This window comes from Branchiostoma belcheri, unplaced genomic scaffold (genome assembly GCF_001625305.1).
Source record: "Branchiostoma belcheri isolate BF01 breed outbred unplaced genomic scaffold, Haploidv18h27 scaffold8, whole genome shotgun sequence".
NCBI lineage: Eukaryota > Metazoa > Chordata > Leptocardii > Amphioxiformes > Branchiostomatidae > Branchiostoma > Branchiostoma belcheri.
In genome coordinates, this window is record NW_017804464.1 from 2,997,851 (window position 1) to 3,023,979 (window position 26,129).

A 26,129-nucleotide genomic window follows, 5' to 3' on the forward strand; every position below is an offset into this window, starting at 1 on the left:
AAAAAAAACAAAGGCATGATGGCTAAATTGTTCACAAAAGCTAGATACACAATTGTACCCTCACTAACTGTACATAAGGGTTGTAAAATACTTATTACAAAACACGGCCAGTTGCTTATTAGTCGTAACTAAGATCTCAAGGCCTTCCTTGTTACTCTTGGCAACCCTTGTCATCATCATGTTGCAAAACTGATTGCATGAAGTTTACAAGCAACTTTAAAAAAATCTTAACAAACCTTGTTTCCTTTCACCCATGATTACTAAACAACTACTGAACTAGCTTCATTTCCTGCTACAGCTTTCTGTAGAGCTTGTATCAGAATAAGTGGCTGACATTTTTGTGATTATTGAAGAAGCCACATACAGTGTACATGTAAGGCTACAGAAATTTCACACACAAAACACCTACATGTTCCAGGGGTACTAGTAATAATTATGTATTTAGAATCAGCAGTGGACAACTGTTATGGTACTTCATACAATCTTCTACTCTTATCATCTAGTCTAGTTGACTCATCCAAACTTTGCCCCCGTATTAAGCAAAAAGCATCATCCTCATTGGCTATCACACTGTGCAACTGTCCAATCACAATTCAGCCTTTGATGAAAGCTGTCAATTTGTGTCGCTGCTACTGATTGGCTGATTCACAGGCATCTATCCAATCGCTGTAGACGTCCACTGCTTCTGACAAGTCTGGGGAAGAGAAGTCAAGGAATTCACAAAACATGCTAGAATTTTAGAAGTCTTGCACGATGGACATATTATGACTCTAAAAGTAGCACTTTTATCAATTTAGAGAACTGATTTGAGTTTTTTCCCTGCATTTGTTTTTTTTTTCTGCCATGAAGGTTTGCTTTTAAATTTTACAGCAATCAACAACCCTTCCAATGTAAATGGGTTTTAGGCACACAGAATACATGCAATATACTTTCGGTTACCTTCGTCCCTGAGGAAAAAACCATTTGCTGACTTTTTCTTAGAGCCAAGATTTCAATGAATGAATGATCACATCTTTGTAATGTAAGATGTTCCCAGAAAGGATACAGTTAATTGGAGTTTGGAAGTCCTCCAGGCAGACTCGACATGTTACCGTGCCAACATTCCGAGTTCGATCCCTGGGAAAATAAAATAGAAACAGCTATTAGTCCACAATCAAAATTCATGATCTAATATAAATTGTACTGACTGGATTCTATGACCAAGATTTGCTGATTTTGACGTGATGTATACATGATACGTAAACAATGTAAAACAAGGATCAAAGGAATTACTGGTAGAAAATCAAAAATTTTTAACTGAAGGTTTTAGCCTTGCCAACAGAGATAATACAAAATGTAATTGATAAAAGATTATAAAGGAAGTATTCAATGGGTGCAGAAAACAAAATATTGAAATTGTAAGGCAACAGTTTTTCTTTACACGACAGAATGATTAATTTCAAAGTAAATACAAAGCAATAAAAGAAAGCAGTAGCATCAAAATGATCCCTTACAAGTTGACCTCACAGGATTTCTCGTGATTACAGAAGGGACAGGGAAACACGATCTGTAACGGCTCCGTCATCTTTTTCTTGGGCGGAGGTTTGCTACTTTTACGCCGACGACCCATGTTCTAACTGGGCACGGGAGATGGTGGTGTGGAACAGCAGATGGACAGCAAAGAAGACATTGACAGCAAGAGGATAGCAGAGTGGTAGAAAGGTGGTGTGCAGAATCGGGGACAGCAAAGTATTAGGAAGGGTGTTGCATATCAGCAAAGGGATAGCAACATAGACATGCATGACAGAAAAGGAACAGCATAGCAGATACGCATTGAAAAACAGGAGGTGGGACAGCAAAGTTGTAAATGGGAAGGAAACATGGAGAGGACAGAACAGTTATCACCAATGAAAGAAAATGTATTGAATGAAAAGCATACAGTGGAAGAGTTTATGACAGAATAGAAAGCAAATTTGGGATGTACATACAGTTAGCAGCATGGAAAAGGATGGGTAGCAACACATAATGAAGGAAGAAGAACACATCAGAGAACAGAAGAAATAAAAGTTTATAAGCACTGTGCGTACAAGAAATGCCTAAAAACTAATACATACACCGTGTGTATATGTGTACATGTGTGTAGAGTATGTGAAGAAAATTTCTTCTGAAGATGTCCTCTACCTACATGTCCACATGTCAAAACCTTTATTTTAGTTCTAGTTTTACACTTAAAAGTAGACTCTACACTTACTAAGTTAGTACCTTGGATGACAACATAGTGTATTTTCAGTGCATGGCCATCAGCTTTTATTTAACATATCATCTAATTTCTAAACAGACACAGGCACAGGACATGTAGCTGAAACAAGAGGACATCTTAGAATTGGTACCCAGGTACACTGAACACCCCTATTCTTGAAGTAAGGCTGTATCACTTACAGAAAGGTGTGTACAAATACACCAAACATATAGACATATCCTTGTCGTATCTTACATCTTCACTTCGCAAGCCTTTTCGTGGTTACAGAACGGACACGTGAACTGGGTCTCCAGCGGGTCCTGCCGCTTTTTCGCCTCTGGCTTCCTCTTTGACTTGCGGCGTCCCATCTTTGTTAGTGTAGCAGGCACTGCACAACAACCTACACATGCAGTAAGGACAATCTCTGTGGTGAGTCCCGATAGTGCATGTAACATTACATGTAAATTATACAAGCCAATTGTGTGCTATGACAAGGTGCTACATGTATTAGTGCAGTCCTAGAATTCAGTCTTACAAAGGGTAGGGAGGCAATAATCAATCGTCAACATTACAAATTTACAACAAATGCTGTTAGTAAGGCGATGAAGAAAGGTGGAGCAGTTACGATTCAAACAAAGGTTTTCCACCATGCCATGATACCCAATCAAACTACATGTATACCAGTATCCGTTTCTACCTTAGTTCTTGGGTCTTCGCTCTTCATGCTCTGAAGTAAAACTAGTACATTTTGTACTTATTAAGTCATGATAAAGATACATTCATCTCTTAGAAACACCGTTAAGTGTACTGAGAAACCAGCAAAATTATCTCACAAGTATCCTCCATGCGTCATAAAATATTTCTGTAGCTCCATGTTTACCTCAGAAAGTAACTCAAATTTTGGCCCAAAATGTCAGTTTTTATCTAAATCATACCCTAAAATTTCCACCAATAATGCTATAGAGTGTATACATACCAAATCCGGACCGATATACGGTGTAAATTCGCTAGAAAATGACGAAATCGCCGAAAATTCTGACGACTACACAGAAATCTGTCGGCCTCGTCGCACTGCGTCTTTCTACAAAGGTCACAGGTTACTGAACTATACCACTATTTCCAGGAGGGGTGTTAAATTCTTTTCACTGCGATTAAAAAATTTTGTCATAATTACAACGGTTCTTTATTTATTACGTCTCAATCTATCTCAATACATATCTTCCTTCTTTCTTTCATTTGTCCTTTTGTGTGATTTTATTCCGAACATAAATACATGCTTTAGCAAATTTCATAAAAATCATACTATCCCCCCTTTTAACCAGTGGTATATTCTTTCTGAGGCATGGTGGGAGAAATTCATCATCGACAACAACAGAAATGGTGGGAAATTGAAATCTAAGAATTGTACCCCCGATAATCTTTTTCCTACGTTGTTTATAGGAAATATGTTGGTAATCTAGACCAGTAGCAATGAGTAGATAGTGTCAGGGTCGTGTCTGTTTTTTCTTAAGACTGAAAACATTCCGATCATGACGTCAGAAATAGGAATTTCTCGGTGTAACAGACCAGGTTGTCTCCCTGTGAATATGTGACAGGTGTAGTACTAGGCAATGTTGTTCCCTTATCAATATTTGACAGGTGTAGCATACCATATTGTCCCCCAATGAAAATGTTTCAGGTGTAGCAGACCATGTCGTCCCCCTATGAAGATGACACCTTTACGGAGGCGAGTGACAGTCAAACAGAAGCGTCTGTCGGAGAAGGACGTAGAAAAGAAGCCGACCTTGACCATGATGACTCACTTTCAAGGACTCACACATCAGGTAAGCTTAATATCAATATCTTTGAACTTTAAAGAGGAAATAATCAGTGTCCCATGTCTATAAAGTTACTTTATGTTTACCGAAGAGAAAACATATTATTTTTGGTTTCCTCTTCTTCTTCTCCAAACTAATAAGGTCAATGACCTGAACTAGATGTCTGTCACCATGGTAACTAGTAACTGTCACCATGGGTTACATCATGTTGCAAATTTTTAGCAGGAGAGATTTAGACTAGTACTCCTGTCACCATATATTTGAATGTGTTTTGAGTAAGACTAAGAATAACGGAGCATACCATATGTGAAGGTAAACATTATGCATTTGCTTTGCAAATGTTTTATTTGTAGTCACTATATACCTTTTCTTCAGAGTCGCAAGAGCGTTGGTCAGAGGATGTTTCGCAATCGTCTGACAGAACATCGCTGACCTCGGAGAATGGCGGACACCTCCAGGTGTACAGCGTGTCGTCTATCGGAGAGAGTGAGTCGCGTAGCTCCCTCAGCAGCAGCGGGAGGATCGTGGAGAGATGGTCACACAGTAGTACAACTACTGGGGTTAGTCTCTCACAAGGTAGGATTAGCTTTTTATTTCATGTCACTGTTTTGATGGATTTAGGAAAACTTTGATTTTGTCTCTCCTCTCAAAAAGGAGATTCAGATAAGATTCTGACAAAGTGACTTGCTCAGCTCAAGTTGCTGTATAATAATGTGCTGTTTTTCAGATATTTCCACAGAGCTGACAGAAGACTCAGCTGCAGACAGAGATGCCAGCTACTCTGAGGATTTTATCACCACTAGTGCCACATCAGTTGCCGAGGAGGATGTGAGGTGTGTGTGTGTGTGTGTGTTTGTGTATAACGTTACAAACTTACATGCACTGTATATGCATGTGCATTTGTGTGCATGAGGACTGGCAATACAATGCTTTTCACATACCACTACAGGTGAATCCTTCCACATTAGTTTATAGACCCTTCAATGCAAAGTTCTGTTCCTGTACGTCAGCAGATCAGTTACTATCAGTAGTTCTGTTACTGTCAGCAGTTTTGACAGTTTCATCAAAGTTTTCATAGATCTGCTTGTTGGAAGTCCCTATTATAATGCTGGAAATGTTTGGCTTCAGATTATAGAGGCAACATCCAACATATGCAACATATATGTACCAGTAATAATATTTCTTCTAATTATGACTTGTAGGTCAGACAGGAGCTCTGTTGAGTCAGGCTCGGTGAAAGAGGAGTTGGAGGATGAGACCAGTGATCACCATGGAGATGGTTACCATGGTTACTCAAGTGACGACTTTGAGTCTTCAGGAGGTCAGAGTTCAGCCACAGAATCTGTATCAGCTGAAAAAGGTAATTAAACATGTCTTTGGATATCCCAGTAAATTTGATGTTTTTTTTTTGTAATGACAGACACATTGAATGGTTACTGGAAAATTGTTAACCCCAGCAACTACTTCATACTTCCAGAATCTGAAGCCAGGTCAAACTTCTTACACCGAGCATGCCAACTGGTTAAACAGAACAGCTCAGCCTTGTTAGACACAGAAGTGATGGCCAGCAGTTCAACCCTGCACGAGGCAGCGAAACCAGGTGAAGAAGACATCAAAGTCACACCTGAACTGCTGGAGTTCTGTTCGAGGAAGCTGCAATTGCTGAAAGAAAGAGCTAGTAGTATGTCAGGTAATGGAACTTATTTGTATAAAGTATAGTTTAGATGTTGAAAATATTTGTGTTTTTTTTTCAAGTTCATAGTTTTCATGGTCACTTCACTGCTGCAAACTCATCCCACCTACAAACTGGCACTGGCATCTCCTTGGTGTTGCTACTATAACCTAGGTACAATCCAAATTTTTTCTAGCGTAGCGGAACAAAATCTGGATGGTACCCAGGCTATTGCCACTACTGTTTCAATGGTGAACTCAAAGATACTGATACATTTATCTATACATTGATTATATGAAATTTATTTGCTCTTTAGATGCCAAAGGAACTGAGAAAAGTCCTCAAAGGAAGCAGGACACAGTAAAACCTACCACAGACAAGACACACAGAAGTCACAAGCCAAGCTCCAGTAGTGCTTCTAAGGAAACAAGATACACCAGGAAAGAAAAAGATGCTGTGGACAGAACAAAAACAAGCAGAAGGCACAAAAAGAAATCAAAGTTACCTGAAGAGAGAGGCAGCAGCATGTCAGGTGTCAGGAAGGCAGTAGTGGAAATCGCACCTCCACAGAATGATTTGAACTCCTCTGTTGATTTGGTTGGTGAAACTGGTAAAACATTAAGTATAGCCCTGTCAAAGAAAAATCCACCCAGTGCTGATGCCCAGAGTACAGACAGTTCAGTTCCACGAGGTTTAGTGGACAGGATAAAGCTTGACACCATGATGCTAGACATGAAAAGGGGAGCCAAGGCAAAGGTGCACAACCCGAGAACCTGCAGGTCCTGTGTGAAAAGACAGGGGGCACTCCAGCAGCAGGAGTTTGTGAAGAAGAGCCGGGCTAATGTAGAGAGAAAGCTGATTGATGCCAAGGTGGAAAATCATCTGATCAACCACAACTCATTGACTCTGATTGGAGAAATCGCTCGGACGTTGCCCCGCCCCACAGATGATCCTAATGATGTGTGGGCAAGACTTATGAAGGGAAATACCATGCAAAAAGATGGTGAAAACAGTAGAGATGTTAGCTGACATCTATGTTTTGCTGTACTGTGCGCCAGTTAGTGACCAAGGACGCGTTGAACAACTCGGACAACGACAAGTGCAGACGAGGAGTTTTATTCCAGACGTGTTTACAACACGGAGTCGGTGTTAGGACTGACTCCTGGAGGGGTCACATAAACTATGAGCGCACGGGCTCATTAGCATAACCAACTCTTAGTGGCGTGATTCCTTTTCTTCTTTCTTTGCTTCTTTCTTTCTATCTTTCTACGGAGGTTAACGTAACGTTTGAAACATATATTAGTATACTGGCTACTACATATGCTTAGTAAAACAAAGTCTAGCTAACTTGAAACTTTAGAACTCAACAGCTCATGTTAAAGTGCACTACTGGAAACCAGTTGCAAACTTTGGTCTTAGTTTGATTAATCACGTTTAAGATACAACTGATTATGTCTTAAACAAGAGGTAACGAACTAGCCCTGAACTTGGCTGACCTTCTACTATCTTTTATCTATATCAGTATCTAAAACTAGGTCACTAACTAGCCTTGCTGGATGAGTCAAGATAACAAATATATATCCTACTAGATACTGCATGTGAACATAAGAAATACATGTATATCATCGTACTACATGTGGGTGGAGGATCACATATCATATTACGAGTGGGTCAGAGTTCAGAATGTTCGTCAAGTAGATGTTCAGGTAGCGATTTTGAATGTTCTGTAACAGGTACAGTTCAGTTCGTGGTGTGGCCGGTACAGTTCGGGTCTAGATTGTGTTATCACGGTGGTGTCTTGGTCGTAGTATGTACTCGCGATCGGCTTCCGGGAGATGTGGGCAGGCACTCAAGTAGTGGTCGATGGAAGGTCTGCCTGATTGCTTGCACAGAGGGCACTCTTTCTTGTTCTGGGGTTGCTGTCCCTGAAACTGTTTGCGGGGATGCTGCAGTCGCAAGGTTCTGATTTCTTCAGTACAGTGTAGCTCAGCTAGCAGGGACTTAAGGGCCAATGAAATCTCAGGTTTGATAGAAGCCAACGTCTTGTGTCTCAACTCTGCTCCATACCTCTGTTTTACTAGGGCAGGGAGATCTGTGTGTAGCATTCTCAGCCATAACAGTACTATCATGTTTTCCAATGATGGAGTGACTTCTTCGTCGGTGGTTACAGCTTCACCGTGATGGGTAATACCCCCCGCACTGGTAAGTAAGTTGTCGTCTACGGCTGCTGTCAGCCGCTGGAATAAATCTTCCGGTCTCTCGTTTGGTTCTAACTTGACGCTAGCAATGTCCAAAAAGTACCCTCCGGTGGACTGAAAACCGAAGTGAAGCCGTATCGCTTGCCATATATCTGACAAAGAGGTACTTGCCTTGACTATACGGTTACGGGAAATGATGGGGCAGAAGTTAGCAATCTGTCCCAACATAAGGTCCAAGCTGGCCGCCTTCTGCGCCGCTGTTCGCCGTGCGTTTTCTGGGACAGGGTCGGCATCGTTCGCGAGACCGCGGTTCTCTACTCCTTTCTTTTGCCAGGTGAATCCGTCGGTCAGGAAAGGAGCAAATTTGGTGTCGAGGGACAGAACGTACACGAGGTTCGATCGCCAGTTCTCGAAGGAGTTGATCGTCTCAGTCTTGGTTAAGCACCACTGGCGCGGAGCTCGAGTGGCGGTCGCCATGATGTCAGAACAAAGAACAAAGGAACTGACCGAGAGAAGCACGTGCGTTCGTCTGGGCGATGCAGGAACACGCCTTGTTTTGGTGCAGTTCGGTTGCGGACCCGGCGGCCAAGCTGTCTTCCTAAACGAAGGTTGGCCCAATCCGTCCGGTGCGGGGAACTCTCTTGGTTCGGTCGCCAACCGGCACGAAATTGTCCTCTTCGGGGAAGGGCTGCCCGGATGCGTCGTCTGGGCGATGCAGGAACACGCCTTGTTTTGGTGCAGTTCGGTTGCGGACCCGGCGCAAGCTGTCTTCCTAAACGAAGGTTGGCCCAATCCGTCCGGTGCGGGGAACTCTCTTGGTTCGGTCGCCAACCGGCACGAAATTGTCCTCTTCGGGGAAGGGCTGCCCGGATGCGTGGTTTGGGCGATGCAGGAACACGCCTAGCCTGGGTTCCAGACCCATAGCACACTGGACACAAATATCTCAGTGAGCCTGGGTCTGGTAGGGTCAGATAGACCTGCCACTCGAACGCTCAGTATCTGAGCGTAAGGCCCAATTGGTGGCACAGCAGGAAGCAATTCTACACCTCTGCTATGATTGGTTAAAAACTCCCAGCTGGATCTTTGAATCTTCACCAGCAGATGAGATAAAACTGTAGATAAGGTGTATCTTGTCCTAATGTGTTAGAGGACTGTTACCTAAACAAACAGGAAAGCCTGGGCTGTACACTACTTCTACTATTAGACTAAGTTCTGCTGTTATTTTGGAAAATAAACTCCAAAAACATTTAGAAAATTGACTGGTTAATGATTAACTGTTGAGCCCAAGATTGTCTCCTGCTGACCAATGGTGATACCATGTAACAGGCTACCTGTGGTGTGAGGGGTCATCAATCACAGCTTCTCCACCCTTTGCTCGAGAGCCTTTCCTAAGAGACCCTACCAGACCCTAGCACACTGAGATATTTTGTGTCCAGTGTGCTTTGGGTCTGGCATCCAGGCTAGAACACGCCTTGTTTTGGTGCAGTTCGGTTGCGGACCCGGCGCAAGCTGTCTTCCTAAACGAAGGTTGGCCCAATCCGTCCGGTGCGGGGAACTCTCTTGGTTCGGTCGCCAACCGGCACGAAATTGTCCTCTTCGGGGAAGGGCTGCCCGGATGCGTGGTTGAACTCACAAAGAAACAAGATGGCGGGCGCGCTGCACTACCGGATGTGGCCGGAGAATGTCGATTCTCCGCCGGCTGGAATAACTGTGGACAGTATTCCCGGTTGCGTCTTGGAGCCCCGTCGGTCGCCTCCCTGGGTGTGCCGTCGCCGAAAGTGGTTCCGCGTGGAATGTGGCGAAAGGCTGAGGGTCAGGGAAGGCTTGCTGACCTCGGGTGACTCTTTCTGCGGTCAAAGGAGGATGTCTGTCCGCCTCGTTGCGTGTCACTCTCCGGATGCTTTAAGGTGCGATCTCTTGGACGAAGTTTTGACGAAGCATGGGTTGGACGTTTCCCAGCGCTGCCGCCACGCCAGTTAGTGACCAAGGACGCGTTGAACAACTCGGACAACGACAAGTGCAGACGAGGAGTTTTATTCCAGACGTGTTTACAACACGGAGTCGGTGTTAGGACTGACTCCTGGAGGGGTCACATAAACTATGAGCGCACGGGCTCATTAGCATAACCAACTCTTAGTGGCGGTGTAGAAGTGTATAATAGTAAAATGTTGAACTTTATTCGAACACAAGGATTACACAGAGATCAAATTTTCAAATTTTACTATGATTATTACCAATACAGATAAACTTTCATGATAACGAGAAGTGTACTAGATTTAATGCATACTTGATATACATGTAGGTATGTTTGATACAGTGGTTGTGCTTGCTAAAGCCTTTTACATTGTTAGCCAGCTGAAGTTAAGCCAATCGATTATTAAAGTCAGGAATGATACTTGTTCCATAAGTTAATGAAATGTTTATTCTTGGATAATAGTTTAAGTAATATCTTAGTTACAGTAAAATTATTACTAATTTTAAACTTAGCATTATAGTATTGTAATAAATAAAAGGAATTCTTATCCCAAACAAATTCAGACGTCAGAAATAGGACTTTCGGGTATAATGCTGGTCCTTATTAGGAAGATGTTGTACTTTTTATCAGCCTTTTTTTTGACAAAGCTGCTATGTGTTGGCTGTTTGTTCATCTACTGATGTATTATTTTCTAATAAAGTGTCATTTTGCTATGCCTGTGCTGTTGCACATTGAGACTATTTGATCTTTCTGAAGTGTAATACTTGTATACATGCTTGTTTTCCCTGCTTCTAGCAGTCATAGATAAATTGTTTTTCATGCACATATTCTTGCCATAGGCTTTTCTAAAATGTAACACTGAAATCATTGATTTTGTTACAAGTATAAAGACAAAACTATGAAGTCTAGAAGCTGGCTTTATCTTACGACAAAAGGTTCTAGGATGTTATTGCCATTTGATTAGCCAGAACCATTATGATAGTATTCAAATCAATTTATACTAAAATTTGTACAATTGCAAATCTAAATGCAGCCTAGCTTTGTTGAATGATAAAACATTCTGCGTAGACTGGCAGTGGGTCCATGTGCTTAAAGTGCTGTGTCCACGTACATGTACTGTGTCCATGGGTGATGTTATGATGAGGTGGTTGCAGTGGTCTGTAGGTGCTTCTGTACAACCTGGTAACACAGCTTGTACTGGTCCTAGAGAACCAGAGCCAGAACCCAAAATTACTCCATGAAAATTTTAGAATTAGTATACTTTTTGTATACACGACAACAATTTAATGCTTAACAACGTATGACTCTACGACTTCAAAGTTACACGATGTAGACATTACCTCCGTGCAGACCATCTCTGGTCGGTGGTGACGCAGCATCCTCACCGCCTGAAACACGTCAACGGCCTGCTCGACCTCTGACCTGTCCAAGGTCATGTCAACAGTACAGAAGACACCAGACAGGCCTGCTCCACTCCTAGCAAAGAAATAGTGTCTTAGATGTCCATTCCTTCTTATGTCTTTTCTAAGGTGTTATTGTGGTGAACAAATAACATTTCGTGTGAAAAACAGACTTCAAGGACTCTCTGATCTTGAGTCAGGTGTCTACAAGGTCAGGTGTTCAAATGAATGGGTCATTCATACTGAGAAAGGCCATAGCTAATGCTAAAAAATGGGACTAGTCACATTTTTTGGTCTGTTGGGCTGAAAACCTTTAGAGTCAGACACAACATATTAAACCCTTGTCCTGCAGAGCCCATATATATATGGGTTGCACATACAGTACCATCTATATAGTGCCCTGTATATGTACGATTTGGGGGTATTTCTCGTGCAACGCATCACACCGCAGCAAAACGCAACGAATGCGGAAGTAACTACGCCACCGCGGGCCAAAAAAAGTCAAGGGTCTATGACCTGATTAAGACATGAAATTATTTGAAAATATTGTGTAAAAATTGCCAGCAGGACAAGGGATAGTAATTCCTAAGACTTACTCGCAGTGCACTGTGATTGGCCCATCTGTTTTAGACCGTCTGTACCACGTGTTCACCTCGGTCCACAGCTGGAGCAGGTGTTCAGGTGCTGTCAGGGGGGCGGAGTCACCGTCATCGGTAAACTTTGTGAGCTGGAACTGTCGCACCGTCGTCTTCTTCTGGTTGAACTGTGTATCAACGTGGATATATGACTGTTATCATCTATATCTATCATATTTCAATGGTATGTGGGGTTACTCCTTGAGGTATCTGCATCTGTATAGCCGGTATAACTGCCCTTCAGCGTAACACATCACTGCGGCTTTGCAGGCACGCGGCGCGGCGGCAGCTGGCTACACCACGTACACCGAATGACCTGCTAGTAAAATGCTACACCTAACCTTTGAAAATCTAACTCTAAACACTGTTTAAAGCTATCTAATGATAATGCCCCTACTGTACTTGGTGACAGTGAGTTCCACTCTGCGATAGTTCTAGGAAAGAATAAGTTTTTGAACACCTCAATCATTGGTTGATAACTCTCACGACTGGTACTTGACTAGGCATGACTATTTCTTATGCCCTTAAGAGGTGTCATTTCTTTAAGCCTTAAAGTACAAACTATGCCCCTGATCAAAGGCCACAGAACCTATAATATAGATATAAACTTGAATACCTACCGTGTTGGTGAGTTGGAACTCCCTCTCGGTGACGTGTGGTGTTATCTGTGTGTTGGTCACCTTCACGTTGAACGGTCCGTAGGTGGCTGAAGCGAGGGCGGGCCAGTACCTAGGACAGGACTGGACAACACAACACATTGCTTCATTCAATGATATGTCGGACACGACTTTCGAATATAATTTGTTGCCTCTTATGGGAGAGAAGATAGAAGATGTTTAATACTCTCTAAGCAGTTGTTTAGGCTCTTAGTTTTTGACTCGTTTAAGGCGTTGTTATTGTGCTTTTTCTTTTGTACTACGTATCTATTTTACATCAGCCGTAATGGATACTGCCTGGTCAATTTGATTCTGTCTTGCCAATTCAATACTATATTACAGCCATCAAAAGATCTGTTTGGAGATGAGATGATCTTTAAAAGCTCTTAGACTGCTATTTTGTCTAATGCAACTACCTGGTAAAAAGTATCAAGCTTCTTCTTGATATTGATTTACCTCTCCCACGGTATTGAGCATGACGATGATGTTGCTGTTAGTATCACTGATCATGCACCAGAAGTCAGTCACAGTGTTGGCCAGTGGTGCCTGGGTGACGATGTAGCCATTCTGCCTTCTATAGCTCTGTAGAAAGAAATACGGTAATCTCTTTCAATTTGTCTATCATTTTTGGAAACAATAGAATGTATATGGCAGATTACTAGTATGTAAGTCTGTCTATATCGGTCTGTGCAGTGCAGAGCCTCGATCCACTGGTAAGGCATAGAAACAGCCTTTACATTTATTGTAAGCAAAGTGATTCATAGCTAAAGTTAAGAATATATGCAGACTGTAAGCCCTTACGTCCAGGTAGATGGCGTTGATGTAGTCGTTACCCTCCTTGTCGGATAAAGGCGTGGTCAGAGTCACCCGCCATTTGTCATCTACAAATGGGATATGAAGAAAAAAACGGTAACTAGAAAGCAAAGCATGTAGTGTTTACCTTCAAATGGGCTATCCTAACAAACTACCCATCTGTTTATTCTTACTAAACACATTCATATGTATGGTGACCAGACAACTTTGTCCTGCAACTTGCTACATAATGCAGCACCAGTTACTATCATAATGGTGAGTCGACTGACATTTGGTCCAGGTCTGCATCCACCTTGTGTGTTTGGGGAAAAAAACAAAGCAAAAAACAATCTTCTGCGAAGGTAAACATTAATATCCAGAGAGATTAGCCCTGGAAGGCTGGATCTTGATTATAAGTGATTAGAAGTAAGTGAGTTTTCTGTATGTACCAGGGAGGAGGTTATGGAACCTGTTCTTGCTCTCATTCACGGGTAGAGCCCCTGTCATGGTTCTTTCCGGCGGCGGGTTGGGACACAGTGTCTGTAGTTTCTGTTGAGAAAATAAGTATGGCATCAATGAAACATCATACGTGATCAAACAATGAGTAGCCATGCTTTGTGATAAATAAATAATCTATTTGCCACATTTTCTGCATTTTCTAGTATTCTAATACACAAAGGAAGCTAATTGAAAACTGACTACAAACCTCGAACTCCTTGCAGTAGTGGGCGCCTCGCTTGGAGCCATTCAATCCCAGGTTGGACTCCGCGTGGGCTAAGAACTGGTCTGTCCGTACAACAGTTTTCCCACACCGTCTTGCTTCCAGAACAGAACCATATATGTACAAGTAGTGGTCCTGGAGGCAAAACAAACGTTATAGAGTGATTGCCTTTAATAGCATACAGTACTGAATTATGTCATTAGTAATTGTCAGAAAAATGTGTGCCTAGTCATGTTGAGTAATAACATATTCCATTTGCCATAGGTCGGGTTAATTTTATCTCTTTCTTTCCCTCCCTCCTTTTCTATTTTACCGTGTCTATCTCTTTCGTCCCCTTTCTTTTTATTTTAAACTTTCTCATCTTCTTCTCCAAACAAAAAAGGTCAATGACCTGTACCAGACGTCTGTCACCATGGTTACCTGTGCTGTAGCAACACCCTGTGGTGTTGGGTTACATTTTGTAGCTGGACAGAGTGCTTCGCATGGGAGGAACTGAGTCTTAAGTAAAGTAAGTCTCTATAGTTCCATCCATTGTTACTTACCACCCCTTGGACCATGAGACACCTGTAGTCCCGCATCTGCACGACGAACTCCCGGATGTTGACAGCCGCCTCCTCCTCCAGCATGTCCAGCATGGCGTACAGGGCGATGAACACCCCGGTCTGGTCCACACCGGAACTACGTCAGCACAGCACAGAATATACGTCATTCATGACGTCACATTCAAGTATGATTCTTATTGGTCTGCCATTTTGAAGGCGTTGCAATCGTTCGTAGTCATGACAACGTGAACAGATTTTGTTCACAACTATATAGAGTTATACAGGAGTGTGGTATTAAATCCTGTAAAATAATTTTTGAATATTAAAGCTTGCCTTTTTTTCTAAAACAGTTTTTCGCCTTAGCTTTGTGGCAGGTATGAGGCTCCTTAATGACGATTTCACTACCAACAAATTAGCCTGAGCGGATGCAAGGAGCCCTGTTACAAAACGGATGACACCCAGGCTAAGAAAATATGCCACTTTCCCCTTTTCTTGAAATCTATGTTTTTAGTATGAAAGTATAGATGTACCACGAGGACATACCCGCAGTGCACAACCATAGGGGGCACTAAGTCCTCCGGGTCACTCAGCTTGATGGTCCTGATGAGGTTCAGTAGGGGGTTGCTATGTGCAGGGGCGCCGCCTCGATGTTGCGGCCATCCTGTGTACTGCATGTGAGTAATCTGATGCTTCAGAGATGCTTCATCATCAGCCTGTAGGTAGAATTTATAAAATATGATCATAAGTTACAATTATTGTTATGGAGACGTGAAACAAATGTGCCAACGCAGTCTGCGGCGTCCCCCTTCTAGGTACATAGACGGTTGTTTAGGGAGAAATATCAACAATTGTAAGAGATCTCGTATCGCTATGACAATGCGACAGAAACTCATGAAGAGAGTTTATTACCTTTTGGACGATGAATGTTCGAAAGGTGTAGTCCGCCATGACTTCTTTTTTAGTCAGGGTCACCAGAAGGTCACCAGACCGCAGCGATGTTGTTTCATTGTCTGGCCAGTACTGTTGACACGGGACCTGTGACAATGATAATAGCTTTTAACTTTTCCTTACATTAAATGGGAATGGGTGTGAAACTGTCAAATATCGTTGGTGCATATGCCAGTGTCATAAATGTGTCAGTTTTATCAGGTACGAAATCGAAGATACAAGGATTGGTTATCAAACCTACTCCATGATCATGTTACAATGGATACAATTTAACATGTCTTCTCTATGTTTAATGTGCAGTTTTCTCTAATGAATTAGAGTCGTACCCTGTACTTGTCCGCCTGGTCAGCCATCATGATGATGTACTTCGGCCCGTATTGCCAGATCATCCGCCAGAAATCCTCCACAGTCTCCGCTGATGGTCCCTGGGCGGCGATGAAAGCTTTCGGCTTGGAGTAACCCTGAGAACAAGGAAAGTTAACATCATAAGAACTCAATGTAATGAAGTCTCCAACCTATAGCAACAACATAGATGTTTACTCTGGCCAATACATAAAGTGCTGAAGGTAAAGGAGTCAATGACCGAACGTACGTTGACCCAGCTGGCGTTGATATAGTCAGAATCAGGTTTGCCTGGTAGAGGCTCCAGTTCAACACGGGAGTAGTCGTCTGCAAGAGATATACAAAACAAGAGCGATAGAACAAGTACTGAGCCTTTTGTTTTATTTCCGTATCTTATACTAGAGTTTTCTAAAATGAATCCCAAATAAAATCATTGATTGAAGGCCTCGAGTAACACATGTACAGGATACGAATGCGCCAAGCTCTCGATGTAACAATTTCTAACTCTGTAAATTACTATCATATTTTTGCTTTCTTTCAGTACAAGCCCACTGTGTCACGTGCACGCACTATCATGAAGTTAGACTATGCAGTATCTGCATAGTAGTTGACTCTGTACTTAGTCACGGTATACTTACACGGGACGATGTTCTTGTATCTGTTCTTCGCCTTGTTCACCTCCCGCCTCGCTACAATGCACTTGTACTTCAGCTCGTCAGGCAGGCCCTGAAGTAGAGACAGTTAGGAAAATAACTATACCTGTCCTTGGTGCTGAACACCCCCCACCCGCAGATAATTCGTCTTTAGACAATACAAGCATAGACGTAGAAGTCATTGCTTGCTTGAGATTAGACGGACGACTTTGGGCTGTACGTAGACTCATGGTAAAGAATTAAACTATCCATGCAGGGATAATGACTTTGCCCACAACAGCACTGAAGATTGCAGTATCTGCCAGAAAAGTAACAACAACAGCCACACAAAATCTCTTAAAGATATGGTACGGCACACTGCCAACAACAACACTGCCAACAACAACAACAACACTGACAACAACAACATTGCCAACAGCAACAACAACACTGACAACAACAACAACACTGACAACAACAACAACAACACTGACAACAACAACACTGACAACAACAACATTGCTAACAGCAACAACACTATCAACAACAACACTGCCAGGAACAACAACACTAACAACAATAACAACACTGCCAACAACAACAACACTTACAACAACAACAACAACACTGACAACAACACTGACAACAACAACAACAACACATATGAAAGCCCGCTGCTCACCTCGAACTGCCAGATGAGCCCGTCAAACCCTGTGGTCTCCATGTACTTGTCGATGTCCTCCCTCTCCACACGGTAACTCCCAGTCTTCTTCCACTCCCCGGTGTGCAGGCGCAGGTAGGCGAGCCGCTGGCCTGTGATCTCTGCAGGAAAAACACACAATCTCTAACAGATAAACTTTATTGCAAAACAATTATACAAGGCATTTTTTAAGTATGGCAACTGCTGGTACATAAATACCGTTCCACTACTCTCTTTCCCTCCATCTTGATTACGCCCATCTCATTTCATTTTCACATTTTCTTTCAATTATCATTAAAAGAATCATTCAATTTCAAATATTCCAAATATATATACTGCATTCAATTAATACTACCTTTCGGAATAGAGGTCAGCTCGCCCCTCTCCAGCTTGGAAGTGGCAAGTGCGAACAGGTTTGCTTCTTTCCTGAAAAGTGTACAGATCAAACTTAGATACATCGCACACACTTTGATTGGGGTCATAAGTATATGGGAGAAATGTACTTGTACTACTCAGCCATTTTCATGAAGACAAAAATCCAACAGTGTACGTTTTGTCAGAAAATAATGATTTTTGCCTATCTTTATTGCTGGCAAGTTAGTATGATAATACATCATAAAAAGATGAGATCTAGGGACATACCTTGAAGTGTAGACTGTGTGTAAGATGGCGACCGAAATTAGAATGAATATAATGCATCCTAGGAGACCACCAACTATCACCGATCCTAAAAAAATGACAAGCGGTGAAGAGTTGGAAAAATTGAATCACATGAAAGAAAGTCTTCAAACCCCAAGATAAGCCCAATTGCTAATGTGGAAGACAAGACTCAACAACCGTCTTTGTACCAAGACGGGGGACGCCACAGACTGCCTGGCACGTTTGTTTCACTACTTAGTCAGGTGTCCATAAGATCACATGTCATATTCAATATTGACATTTTTGGCGACGCCTCAGGGGTGGAGGCATTTTTTTTACAGCATATTACGACTGGAACTGCACAATCCAACACTTTAAGTCCAATGTAAGAAATTTGAATGAAGTACCGCTAACGCCCTCGCCCTCCGGGACTTGTATCTCGACGGTGACGTCAGGACCGGGCGCTCCTCTTCCCCCTTCTCCCGGCCGCACCAGAGCGAGGCGCACCTTGTACCTGTTTCCGGCAGTCAGACCGGAAATGACGTAGCTGTTTCCGGTGACCTCCCCAGTGCTGTTCCAGGTGTTGCCGCCAGAGGGCTGGAACTGTACGACCATGGCGACGACAGGCCCGTCTCCGTGGTAAGCCGTACTGCGGTACACGGTTAGCTCGCCTGGCTTCTGTTGCTCAACGGTGGGCGGGTCCAAGGGAACAGGTTGATCTGCATGATAAATGAGATAACACAATTTGAGAACGTACGTATGGACTGGATTAATGGAAGAAATCTTAAAAACGCAAGCCACTTTTTTTGCCTGTTACATGGTATTACTGTAATTACGTAACAGTACCAAAATCCTCTACACTTGTGAAAACGTGTTTTCGTTAAAGTTCAAAGTCATAAAATGGTTGTGGAAGACAGCAGTCAGAGTACGCCTCAATAGATTGCCTGCAGTTGTATAAAACAATAATAACGTACATATTTTTGGAGAAAAATCAAGGAAAGAAAACAGCAAAAGAACCACTGTACGTTGTACTTACGTCTAACTACCAGCTGTAGACTTCTCTCGTCCACGTGGTTCTCACAGCGGAATGTTCCGTTCATGACAGGCGCGAAGCGGTAGGCCTTTCTGCCGGGCTGCGTCGCGTTGGCACCGGACAGTACCTGGTAGCCGTTCGCATCGGACACGGTACCCAAAGACCCCAGATTCTGCCCCTCGGCGCTGTATTTAAAGATGTCGACTTGAGGAAGGGGGTCGCCGGTAACGTCACAGACGATATGGGCGTCAACCCCCGCGTTTACCTCATTCACTGCCTGCCCTGATCCAGCTAGGGTCACTCGGAATGAGGTAATCGATCCGTTGCCGTGATGAGAACAGAGACCTGTCACGATATCAGTAATACAGAAATACGTATGCAGGTATTCAAGCGCCTTATGTTTAATTTGTATCAAATTAAAATAGGCGTAGTATCAAATGTACTCTCCAAGCAGAGGTTTGGGTGTTGGCTTATTTTTGGCGTGTTTTAGGCTTTTTTCTCGGGCTTTCTTTTTTGCACTGGTATATTCTTTTACGTGGGACCAATGCAAAAAAAGAAAGCCCGATAGAAAAGCCTAAAGACAAAGAAAAGCCAAAAAAATAAGCTAAAAACCAAACCTCTGCTTGGAGAGTATATCAAATTGAGCCTGTACGATTTTTGTTCCGTAATGCGGGTACGGCAAACTGTAGTCTCTAGCGGACCAACTCCCCTGGTATGTTATCTCTCTCTACATGGCCGATTTCTACTCTTTCCAGCCGACTCCCGAAGCCTGGTAGAGGCTACTTAAAAACTAAAAAAAACTCAATGTGAGTATATACTAGTATATATAACTTTGTATCTCCGCCCTTACCTGGTGAGTAGACCACACACAGCCAGGCGACAGTGTAGACGGTCAGTCGGTACAAAATCCTCATACTGGTGTCTACCCCTGAAGGAAGTCAGTCCACGTAGGGAAAAGTGAAACATTCCATGTCCCCGAGATAGTGGATAGACACGCAGTTCACAACAACACGCACTCTTTGCAAAACGCGGAAAGCTATTCCGGTGAGTCTGCGAACTAGAAGGACATTTTCGGCATCAATACGGCTAGTATCCTCTCGATCGCTGCGCGGGTTTAGGGACGAGCCAACGTTCGCAGACCACGCTATTTTTCTTGCTAACTTTCGAACAATCAGACGCCACCCCCATAGACCACCGAGAACGCTTGTCGCTCTTCTGGGTGGAGCTGTCCATTCTATATACCGGGGCCTTTGGCTTTATCAAAGTCATAATAAAGTAACTATAAGATAAGGGCATGTCGAGTAGAATGAACAGAATATTATGTACAGTTTGTCCAAGGCTCGGGAAGAAAAAAAAACATGTTCTGGTGTGCGTAAGATATGTACAAAGGCGGTAGACAAAATACACAAAGTAGAGACACCCCCATTTATCTACAAAAGGAATCTTCCAAAAAGCAGTTAAAACTAGCTGTGCTTAATGAGAGCTTTAAATATTAAACATCATGGCAAAAATGAGCGCCTAAAAGTTGTAAAATGAAATATTTCAACATGGTGGGAAGAAATACCATCTTGCATATTACTAGTATATCTTAAATTAAAGTAGCAACAAAGTAAAGAAGACAAAATATTCTAGCATCATACCTAAACGTTCTTTATGCATAAAATAGATACTAAAATCGAAGTTCCTTTGAAATAAGTGTTAAGTTGCAACATTAAAATTCAAACTTTCTCATTATATAGCACTGTACATAGACCAAGACTCGGTTTTACCTACTTGACTTGTCACATTTGCCATGTTGCAACATCTTCAACGACGTAAAAATTATACGGATTCATGATTATGATACGCATATATAGAAATATAATCTAGGAATAAAAATACTGAAACTGGAACAGTTGCTCCAAAATAAACTCTCGTATAAACATGTCAATGTCCTGGTGAGTTTTCAAATATGAAAATATATACCTTCTAATTGCGTCAGTAAAACATGACATAAGCGCAACAGCTATAGAAACCAAACTGATATACAATACGTATCGCATATGACGTTGATGGAACACGTACTAGCAACTCAAAAATGAATAGTTTAATACAATAAATGTTATGTCATGGGCATGCCATACTACTTAACTAAAGTCAACTTTGTATCAACATGTGTCAACTTTTACTTTAAAATTATCCCTTAATCAAATACACACAGATCGAGGGACGCCATATTCCAAACGTATTCGCTACACATGAGAAGCGTACACAATTAATGTTAAACATGATTATATTTAAGTCCTCTCTGCAATAAGTACTAGGAAGAAAACTGAATATACTGAAATACATTTGCAACACTGGATTAAGCTATATTACAGCTAGATTTCGTAGCCTGTATCCATTTCTTTTGGCAACATTTCTGTAAAAGTTTCTTCGGAAATACTTATGAACATCTGCCCATATCTTGCCATTCTTGGTGACAGACATCTTACTTGAAGTTTGCGTAAGTGTCGAAGGAGGCCAGGTACGCAAGCGCCACCTGGTAGCAGAATTGGTACTGCTCCTGGAAGGAAATGCAAAAGAAACATTGTCATGCAGGTTGAGAAGCTATTTCAGAGCTATTACACAAATATACACACAAACCCACAAACACACAGAAAGACACACACACACATACACACACACACACACACACACACACACACACACACACACACACACACACACACACACACACACACACACACACACACAGGCAGACACAGACACACACACACGCACGGCGCTTACCTCTGTCTCCACCATGTTAGGCCGGTGGTTCCTCAGAGTCTTCACCGCCTGGAACACGTCAACAACTTGCTCTGTCTTCAGCCTGTCTAACATCGCATGTGCTGTGCAAAATACGCCACTACGGCCCACTCCGTTACTGAAAGAAATAGTAAAATTTGAAGCAAGGTTTTAGAACTGTGTTGATCTTTTTTATCGCATCAAAGAAAAAAAAAGGTGCCATGAAAACTAAAGGTGTCTGATTTCGAGAAGTCATATTTACATGCAGTGCACGGTGATTGGTCCATTGCCAGATTTCTGCTGCCACTTCTCGACCAATCCTAGGAGTTCTAACAAATCGTCCACGGAGATCGGAGTTGAACGACCGCTCGGCCACGACGTGAACTCGAACTGGTGAACAATGTCGGACTGGCGACCGAACTACGACAAGAAAAAAAATTAGAACAGTTCACTGCATAGATAATAATTTTAAATTATGGTAAAAATGGTAGAATGTTGCTACAAATATTTAAAAGATATTGGAAACATCATATTCCACATCAGGAATATATCAAAAGTTTTACAAAACCAGGGAAGTGTTTAGAATGTTGAAAAGTTGAAAAATATTTCCAAACTATGAAATATCTTAGAAAAGCAATTACAAAGAATTGAAGGCATTCCTAAATACAGTAATAACAATTATTATAACAACCCTCTCGGTGACGTGGAATGGACTAGTACTCTACTTGGCTTTTCTTTTTAAACATCAAAAATACTGATACTTATCCCCAAATGTACTAAGTAAAAATAATTGGTTCAATGACCAGCCATTCTACAAATTTGACTCACCCGTGTTTCTGAGGACAGCTTGAACTGCCGCACGATGGCGCTCTTTTCTCGACTCTCCGACACCATCTCGACTTCCAGATTGCCGAACGTTTTTGTGCCCTCATCTGGCCAGTACTTAACAACGCTCTGAAAAAAAGACGGAAAGCATGAAACAATTGCTAACAACATGATAAAAAATGATAACATTGCAATGATTGATATCCAACTTTTGATACTGTTCTTTATGTTTACCTTCGCAGAAGAAAAACGTCTTGATTTTGCTCAGTTTCTTTTTCTTCTCCAAACAAATAAAGTCAATGACCTGAACCAGACGTCTGTCACTATGGTGAATGTCTCATTTCAACTACATGAAGGCAAAGAAAGGATAATTGCCCGATTCCTGATAAGAACATTTCGGACTAGCTCTTGGAGACCTTTTTTTCCGAATCTACTCACCTTGTCTTTCGGGTTTAGTTGGTTCAGCATGATTACGGAGAATGATCTGTGATCACTGAGCATGCGCCAGAATTCCGTGACGGTGTCGGGCAGCGGTGATTGGGTGACGAGGAACGCGTCCTTCCGCTTGTAGCCCTGGAGTCAGGAATTGTTTATTCATCATCTTTATTAATACATACCCTTAGCGTATTGTCTGCATACATATGTTACATAGTTTGATTATTGGTTACATAGATTGATTAAGGAAAGTGTACTCAATTTGTTTCACTTGTTCATTGATTGATTATTGTATTCAACTTCTATATGATAACTCGTACTTTGCATGCTTGTATTACGTATTGTCTGGTGGCGACATGAATATAAGTGTAACTTGAGTGTGTCGCCACCACGTCTTGTCACTGTATATTTTAATTTTTTAATAAAAGAAGTGTACTCAAGTGTGGGACACAACACCAGCAACAGCGGCCTGTGTCCCAAGTGTACTGCACTGTTGCAATTTCAATAAATCATATCAAATCAAGTCATTAATGCAAGTAGTATAATGTTGCAGCAAAGACGGTGTGTGTCCAAACGCCATGAGCCAAAGGAACTGAAAATGCCCTAATATCACAAACATACAATGGTATAATTTTACCAGATTCTCTGTGCACATGTACTGCACTTAAAGAACCACCCCTGAGGCGTCGCAAAAAAAAAGCAAGCAGTGTTTTATGTAGGTGTGTGATTACGTACATCCAGGAAGTCTGCGTTGATGTAGTCGGCGTCAGGCGGGTCGCCGGCCCTGAGGGTCAGCATGGGGCGGTTACTGTCACCTAAAGATGGATAACACGTCCGTATTATAATGGTAAATGTAGTGTTAACACTTTATTCCAGAGACTGCGCTATAGCACATTGCCTTAGGACACATATTGCATTGATAGAGCACTCTCGTATCACTTTGTGCAATTTGCAGAGTGTACCATTTATGTGTTCATAAACCTTTTGCTTATAAACAGTAAAACACATGGAACGTCAGTCATCATCCCAAACCTGAAACGTTTTATATGGTTGTATCTCTTACTACAATGATTTGTAAAAACTACTGCAACAAGACTGGCAATGAAAACATACATTGCCATGGCGACGGTGGTTGCTGTTAGGGTTATTGTTTGCATGGCACTGCCATGACACTGCCATGATGGTACCTGTTAAGTCTAGACAGATACAGTGCACTCCTCCCCTGAGTGTATAGTGAACGAGCCCCGGGGTCACAGAAAGCAGGGCCATAGGGCAGACAGATCTTCCCAAGGGTCTATAGGAATGTGGGCATAGATGTGGGTCAGAGAAATGCCTGTGGACATTCCGCATGCCTGTGGACAAAATGCTAACCATTCACTGGGTACGGCATGTGGGGAATGTGGCTAGAATGTGGGACATACACTTGACATACAATTCCTACCTAGTGAAATTCCAGGAAACCCTTGGGACATTGTGGAAATTGTACAGATTGACAAGACTCCCATGATGTTCATGAAGTCGGTACAGATTCACAAGACTAAAAAATTCTTGTGAATCTGTACCGACAGTCTTCTGAGCTCTGCTGCATTTAAACAGGTACTATTATTATGATATCTTTCTCTTCTATTATAATAATTGAGAAGTTTATTGCAAATTCATGCCCAGAGGCTAATCGTCAGTTACAAACATAAAAGGACATTGAAGAACAGTATATAAAATTGTAATAGGGTGCTCTAACCTTGTAGGATATATTTTATTATTGATAGTAAGAGTGACAGTGTATTTCCTGGGACATCCTGAGACCTTCCTGGTACAGTCACTTTCTCCTGCCCTATACTGGGAAGGAGTGGGCGACCTTTGAATGACACTTGCTAATGGGCCTATCTTCCCAGGGGTCTAGGCCGGCACACGTCCTGACCGCCTGGCCCTAGCCTTATTTGGGCATGTCCAGGGACTGGTCAGTAAGATCTTAAGAAAGGGAAAGGATGTGACTCAGGATGATTGTGATACAAAGAATGTAACTTTTTCCAAGAAACCTGTGTGTAGGCGGGTAAAAATATAAAAGCCCCTGCACTCATGTAGTTAAGATAGTTCCCGTTTGAGAGAGAAGAGAATACAGACCACTTTCTACGTAGCTGTCGGCTCCTGTGTCTTTCTTTCGGGTCGTACATCTACAACATCGGCGGCTTATCTTACGAACTTTGTAAGGGCACCCATCGAGGCTTAGCTACCATCGCCGTCCTTCACCCTGACACCCTTACAAAATAACTAAAATCTACATGATGAAAGGTAGTTGTCTAAAATTGTAGCTATGTCTAAAACTATGTCTGAAGGGTTTGACTTCCCTTTTGAAAACTGTAGAAGCTTCGAAGACATCATCAGTGCATATCTGTAAGTCTCCTTCTCAGCATTTCCCCAACATGTTCAGATTCACAATGTGATCGACTTTACTCACAGAAGTAATTCTAAAATGTCTTAAGAGGTTGTAGTTTATTCACCTGGAAGGCATGTGGGAAAGGAATGTGAGCAAAATATAGGACTTCCACTTGGAAGGCTTGAAGACTTCCACTTGGAAGGAATGTTGTAAGGCATGTGCGAATGCATGGAAGCAAGAATGTAAAACTTCCACTTGGAAGGCATGTGGGAATGGCAAGAATGTAAAACATCCACTTGGAAGACATGTGGGAATGAGGGCCAGAAAGTAGGACATCCATAAGACTTCAGCGCATGTGCAGACAGGCATTGACGACATGCCACAAATCCCTAGGGTTTACAGCGCATGTTAAGAATGCAGGCATAGCAACCATACCACTATATGTCCCACCGGTTTTCAGCGCATGACGAAGGGCAGGCATTGTACAAATTCCACGTTGTTCCAAATCGAACAGCTCCCGAATGAAACGTCGTTGTTCTCATCAGGAGAAACCACACCACCACTAAGCGCTTAAATCGTAAATGGCAACAACACATCTGAGTAACCTACAATTTAAAGACGACCACCCGCGTTTCACGGACTGGACTTGACAGTTACAGGATATATTGCTGAGGTGGCTAAGAAAATGGAACTGGGCACGCAGAGGACCAACGTTCTGGGCGGAAATAGTTCACATAGGACTGTGTGACAGCCGGAGAGGAATTATTGTGCAAGCCAAAACTGATGATCTTGGGCCTGAAAAAAAG

The 26,129-nt window shown here is 42.3% G+C and overlaps 5 protein-coding genes across 8 annotated transcripts in view; 1 reads left to right on the forward strand and 4 right to left on the reverse strand.

Annotated features, from left to right (window-relative positions):
- Window positions 1–275: 275 nt before the first annotated feature.
- On the reverse strand, window positions 276–3,321 carry LOC109486405 (transcription elongation factor 1 homolog). Of its 2 annotated transcripts, none has more exons than XM_019790239.1 (4): window positions 3,195–3,321; window positions 2,474–2,618; window positions 1,046–1,116; window positions 276–694 (listed from the first exon to the last, which is right to left on the reverse strand). In XM_019790239.1, the coding sequence occupies exons 2-4, from the start codon at window positions 2,584–2,586 to the stop codon at window positions 630–632; spliced, it is 249 nt and encodes an 82-aa protein (XP_019645798.1). In that variant the 5' UTR covers window positions 2,587–2,618; window positions 3,195–3,321; the 3' UTR covers window positions 276–629. The 2 variants fall into 2 exon arrangements, with proteins under 2 accessions (XP_019645798.1, XP_019645797.1); XM_019790238.1 differs by lacking the exon at window positions 2,474–2,618 and adding an exon at window positions 1,494–1,616 and having other exon boundaries at window positions 3,195–3,307.
- Window positions 3,322–3,546: 225 nt separating this feature from the next.
- LOC109486402 lies at window positions 3,547–6,753 on the forward strand. The gene is made up of 7 exons (XM_019790232.1): window positions 3,547–3,598; window positions 3,897–4,041; window positions 4,411–4,611; window positions 4,763–4,868; window positions 5,238–5,395; window positions 5,513–5,725; window positions 6,024–6,753. The coding sequence occupies exons 2-7, from the start codon at window positions 3,909–3,911 to the stop codon at window positions 6,734–6,736; spliced, it is 1,524 nt and encodes a 507-aa protein (XP_019645791.1). The 5' UTR covers window positions 3,547–3,598; window positions 3,897–3,908; the 3' UTR covers window positions 6,737–6,753.
- A 54-nt stretch (window positions 6,754–6,807) lies between these two features.
- On the reverse strand, window positions 6,808–10,042 carry LOC109486400. 3 transcript variants are annotated; one of them, XM_019790229.1, is made up of 2 exons: window positions 9,377–10,042; window positions 6,808–8,455 (listed from the first exon to the last, which is right to left on the reverse strand). In XM_019790229.1, the coding sequence occupies exon 2, from the start codon at window positions 8,380–8,382 to the stop codon at window positions 7,480–7,482; it is 903 nt and encodes a 300-aa protein (XP_019645788.1). In that variant the 5' UTR covers window positions 8,383–8,455; window positions 9,377–10,042; the 3' UTR covers window positions 6,808–7,479. The 3 variants fall into 3 exon arrangements, with proteins under 3 accessions (XP_019645788.1, XP_019645789.1, XP_019645790.1); XM_019790230.1 differs by lacking the exon at window positions 9,377–10,042 and adding an exon at window positions 8,641–8,805 and having other exon boundaries at window positions 6,808–8,464; XM_019790231.1 differs by lacking the exon at window positions 9,377–10,042 and adding an exon at window positions 8,632–8,805.
- Window positions 10,043–10,165: 123 nt separating this feature from the next.
- Window positions 10,166–19,335, reverse strand: LOC109486427 (receptor-type tyrosine-protein phosphatase F-like; the record flags this gene model as incomplete). The annotated part of the gene is made up of 18 exons (XM_019790261.1): window positions 10,166–11,083; window positions 11,221–11,356; window positions 11,877–12,043; window positions 12,536–12,655; window positions 13,028–13,153; window positions 13,373–13,452; window positions 13,813–13,912; window positions 14,070–14,219; window positions 14,627–14,762; window positions 15,170–15,339; window positions 15,536–15,661; window positions 15,901–16,035; window positions 16,167–16,243; window positions 16,555–16,642; window positions 17,231–17,370; window positions 17,604–17,674; window positions 18,402–18,606; window positions 18,924–19,335. Coding segments are annotated over 18 exons (2,508 nt in total), but the record flags the coding sequence as incomplete, so codon positions are not given.
- A 1,199-nt stretch (window positions 19,336–20,534) lies between these two features.
- LOC109486384 (receptor-type tyrosine-protein phosphatase T-like) overlaps window positions 20,535–26,129 on the reverse strand; it is a 16,050-nt gene continuing 10,455 nt past the window's right edge. Inside the window, exons 19-24 of the mRNA XM_019790209.1 lie at window positions 23,685–23,764; window positions 22,953–23,087; window positions 22,518–22,643; window positions 21,952–22,109; window positions 21,693–21,828; window positions 20,535–21,465 (exon numbers count right to left, since the gene is read on the reverse strand). Coding sequence (XP_019645768.1) covers window positions 21,391–21,465; window positions 21,693–21,828; window positions 21,952–22,109; window positions 22,518–22,643; window positions 22,953–23,087; window positions 23,685–23,764 — 710 coding nt within the window. The 3' untranslated portion in view covers window positions 20,535–21,390. The remainder of the gene's footprint in view (window positions 21,466–21,692; window positions 21,829–21,951; window positions 22,110–22,517; window positions 22,644–22,952; window positions 23,088–23,684; window positions 23,765–26,129) is intronic.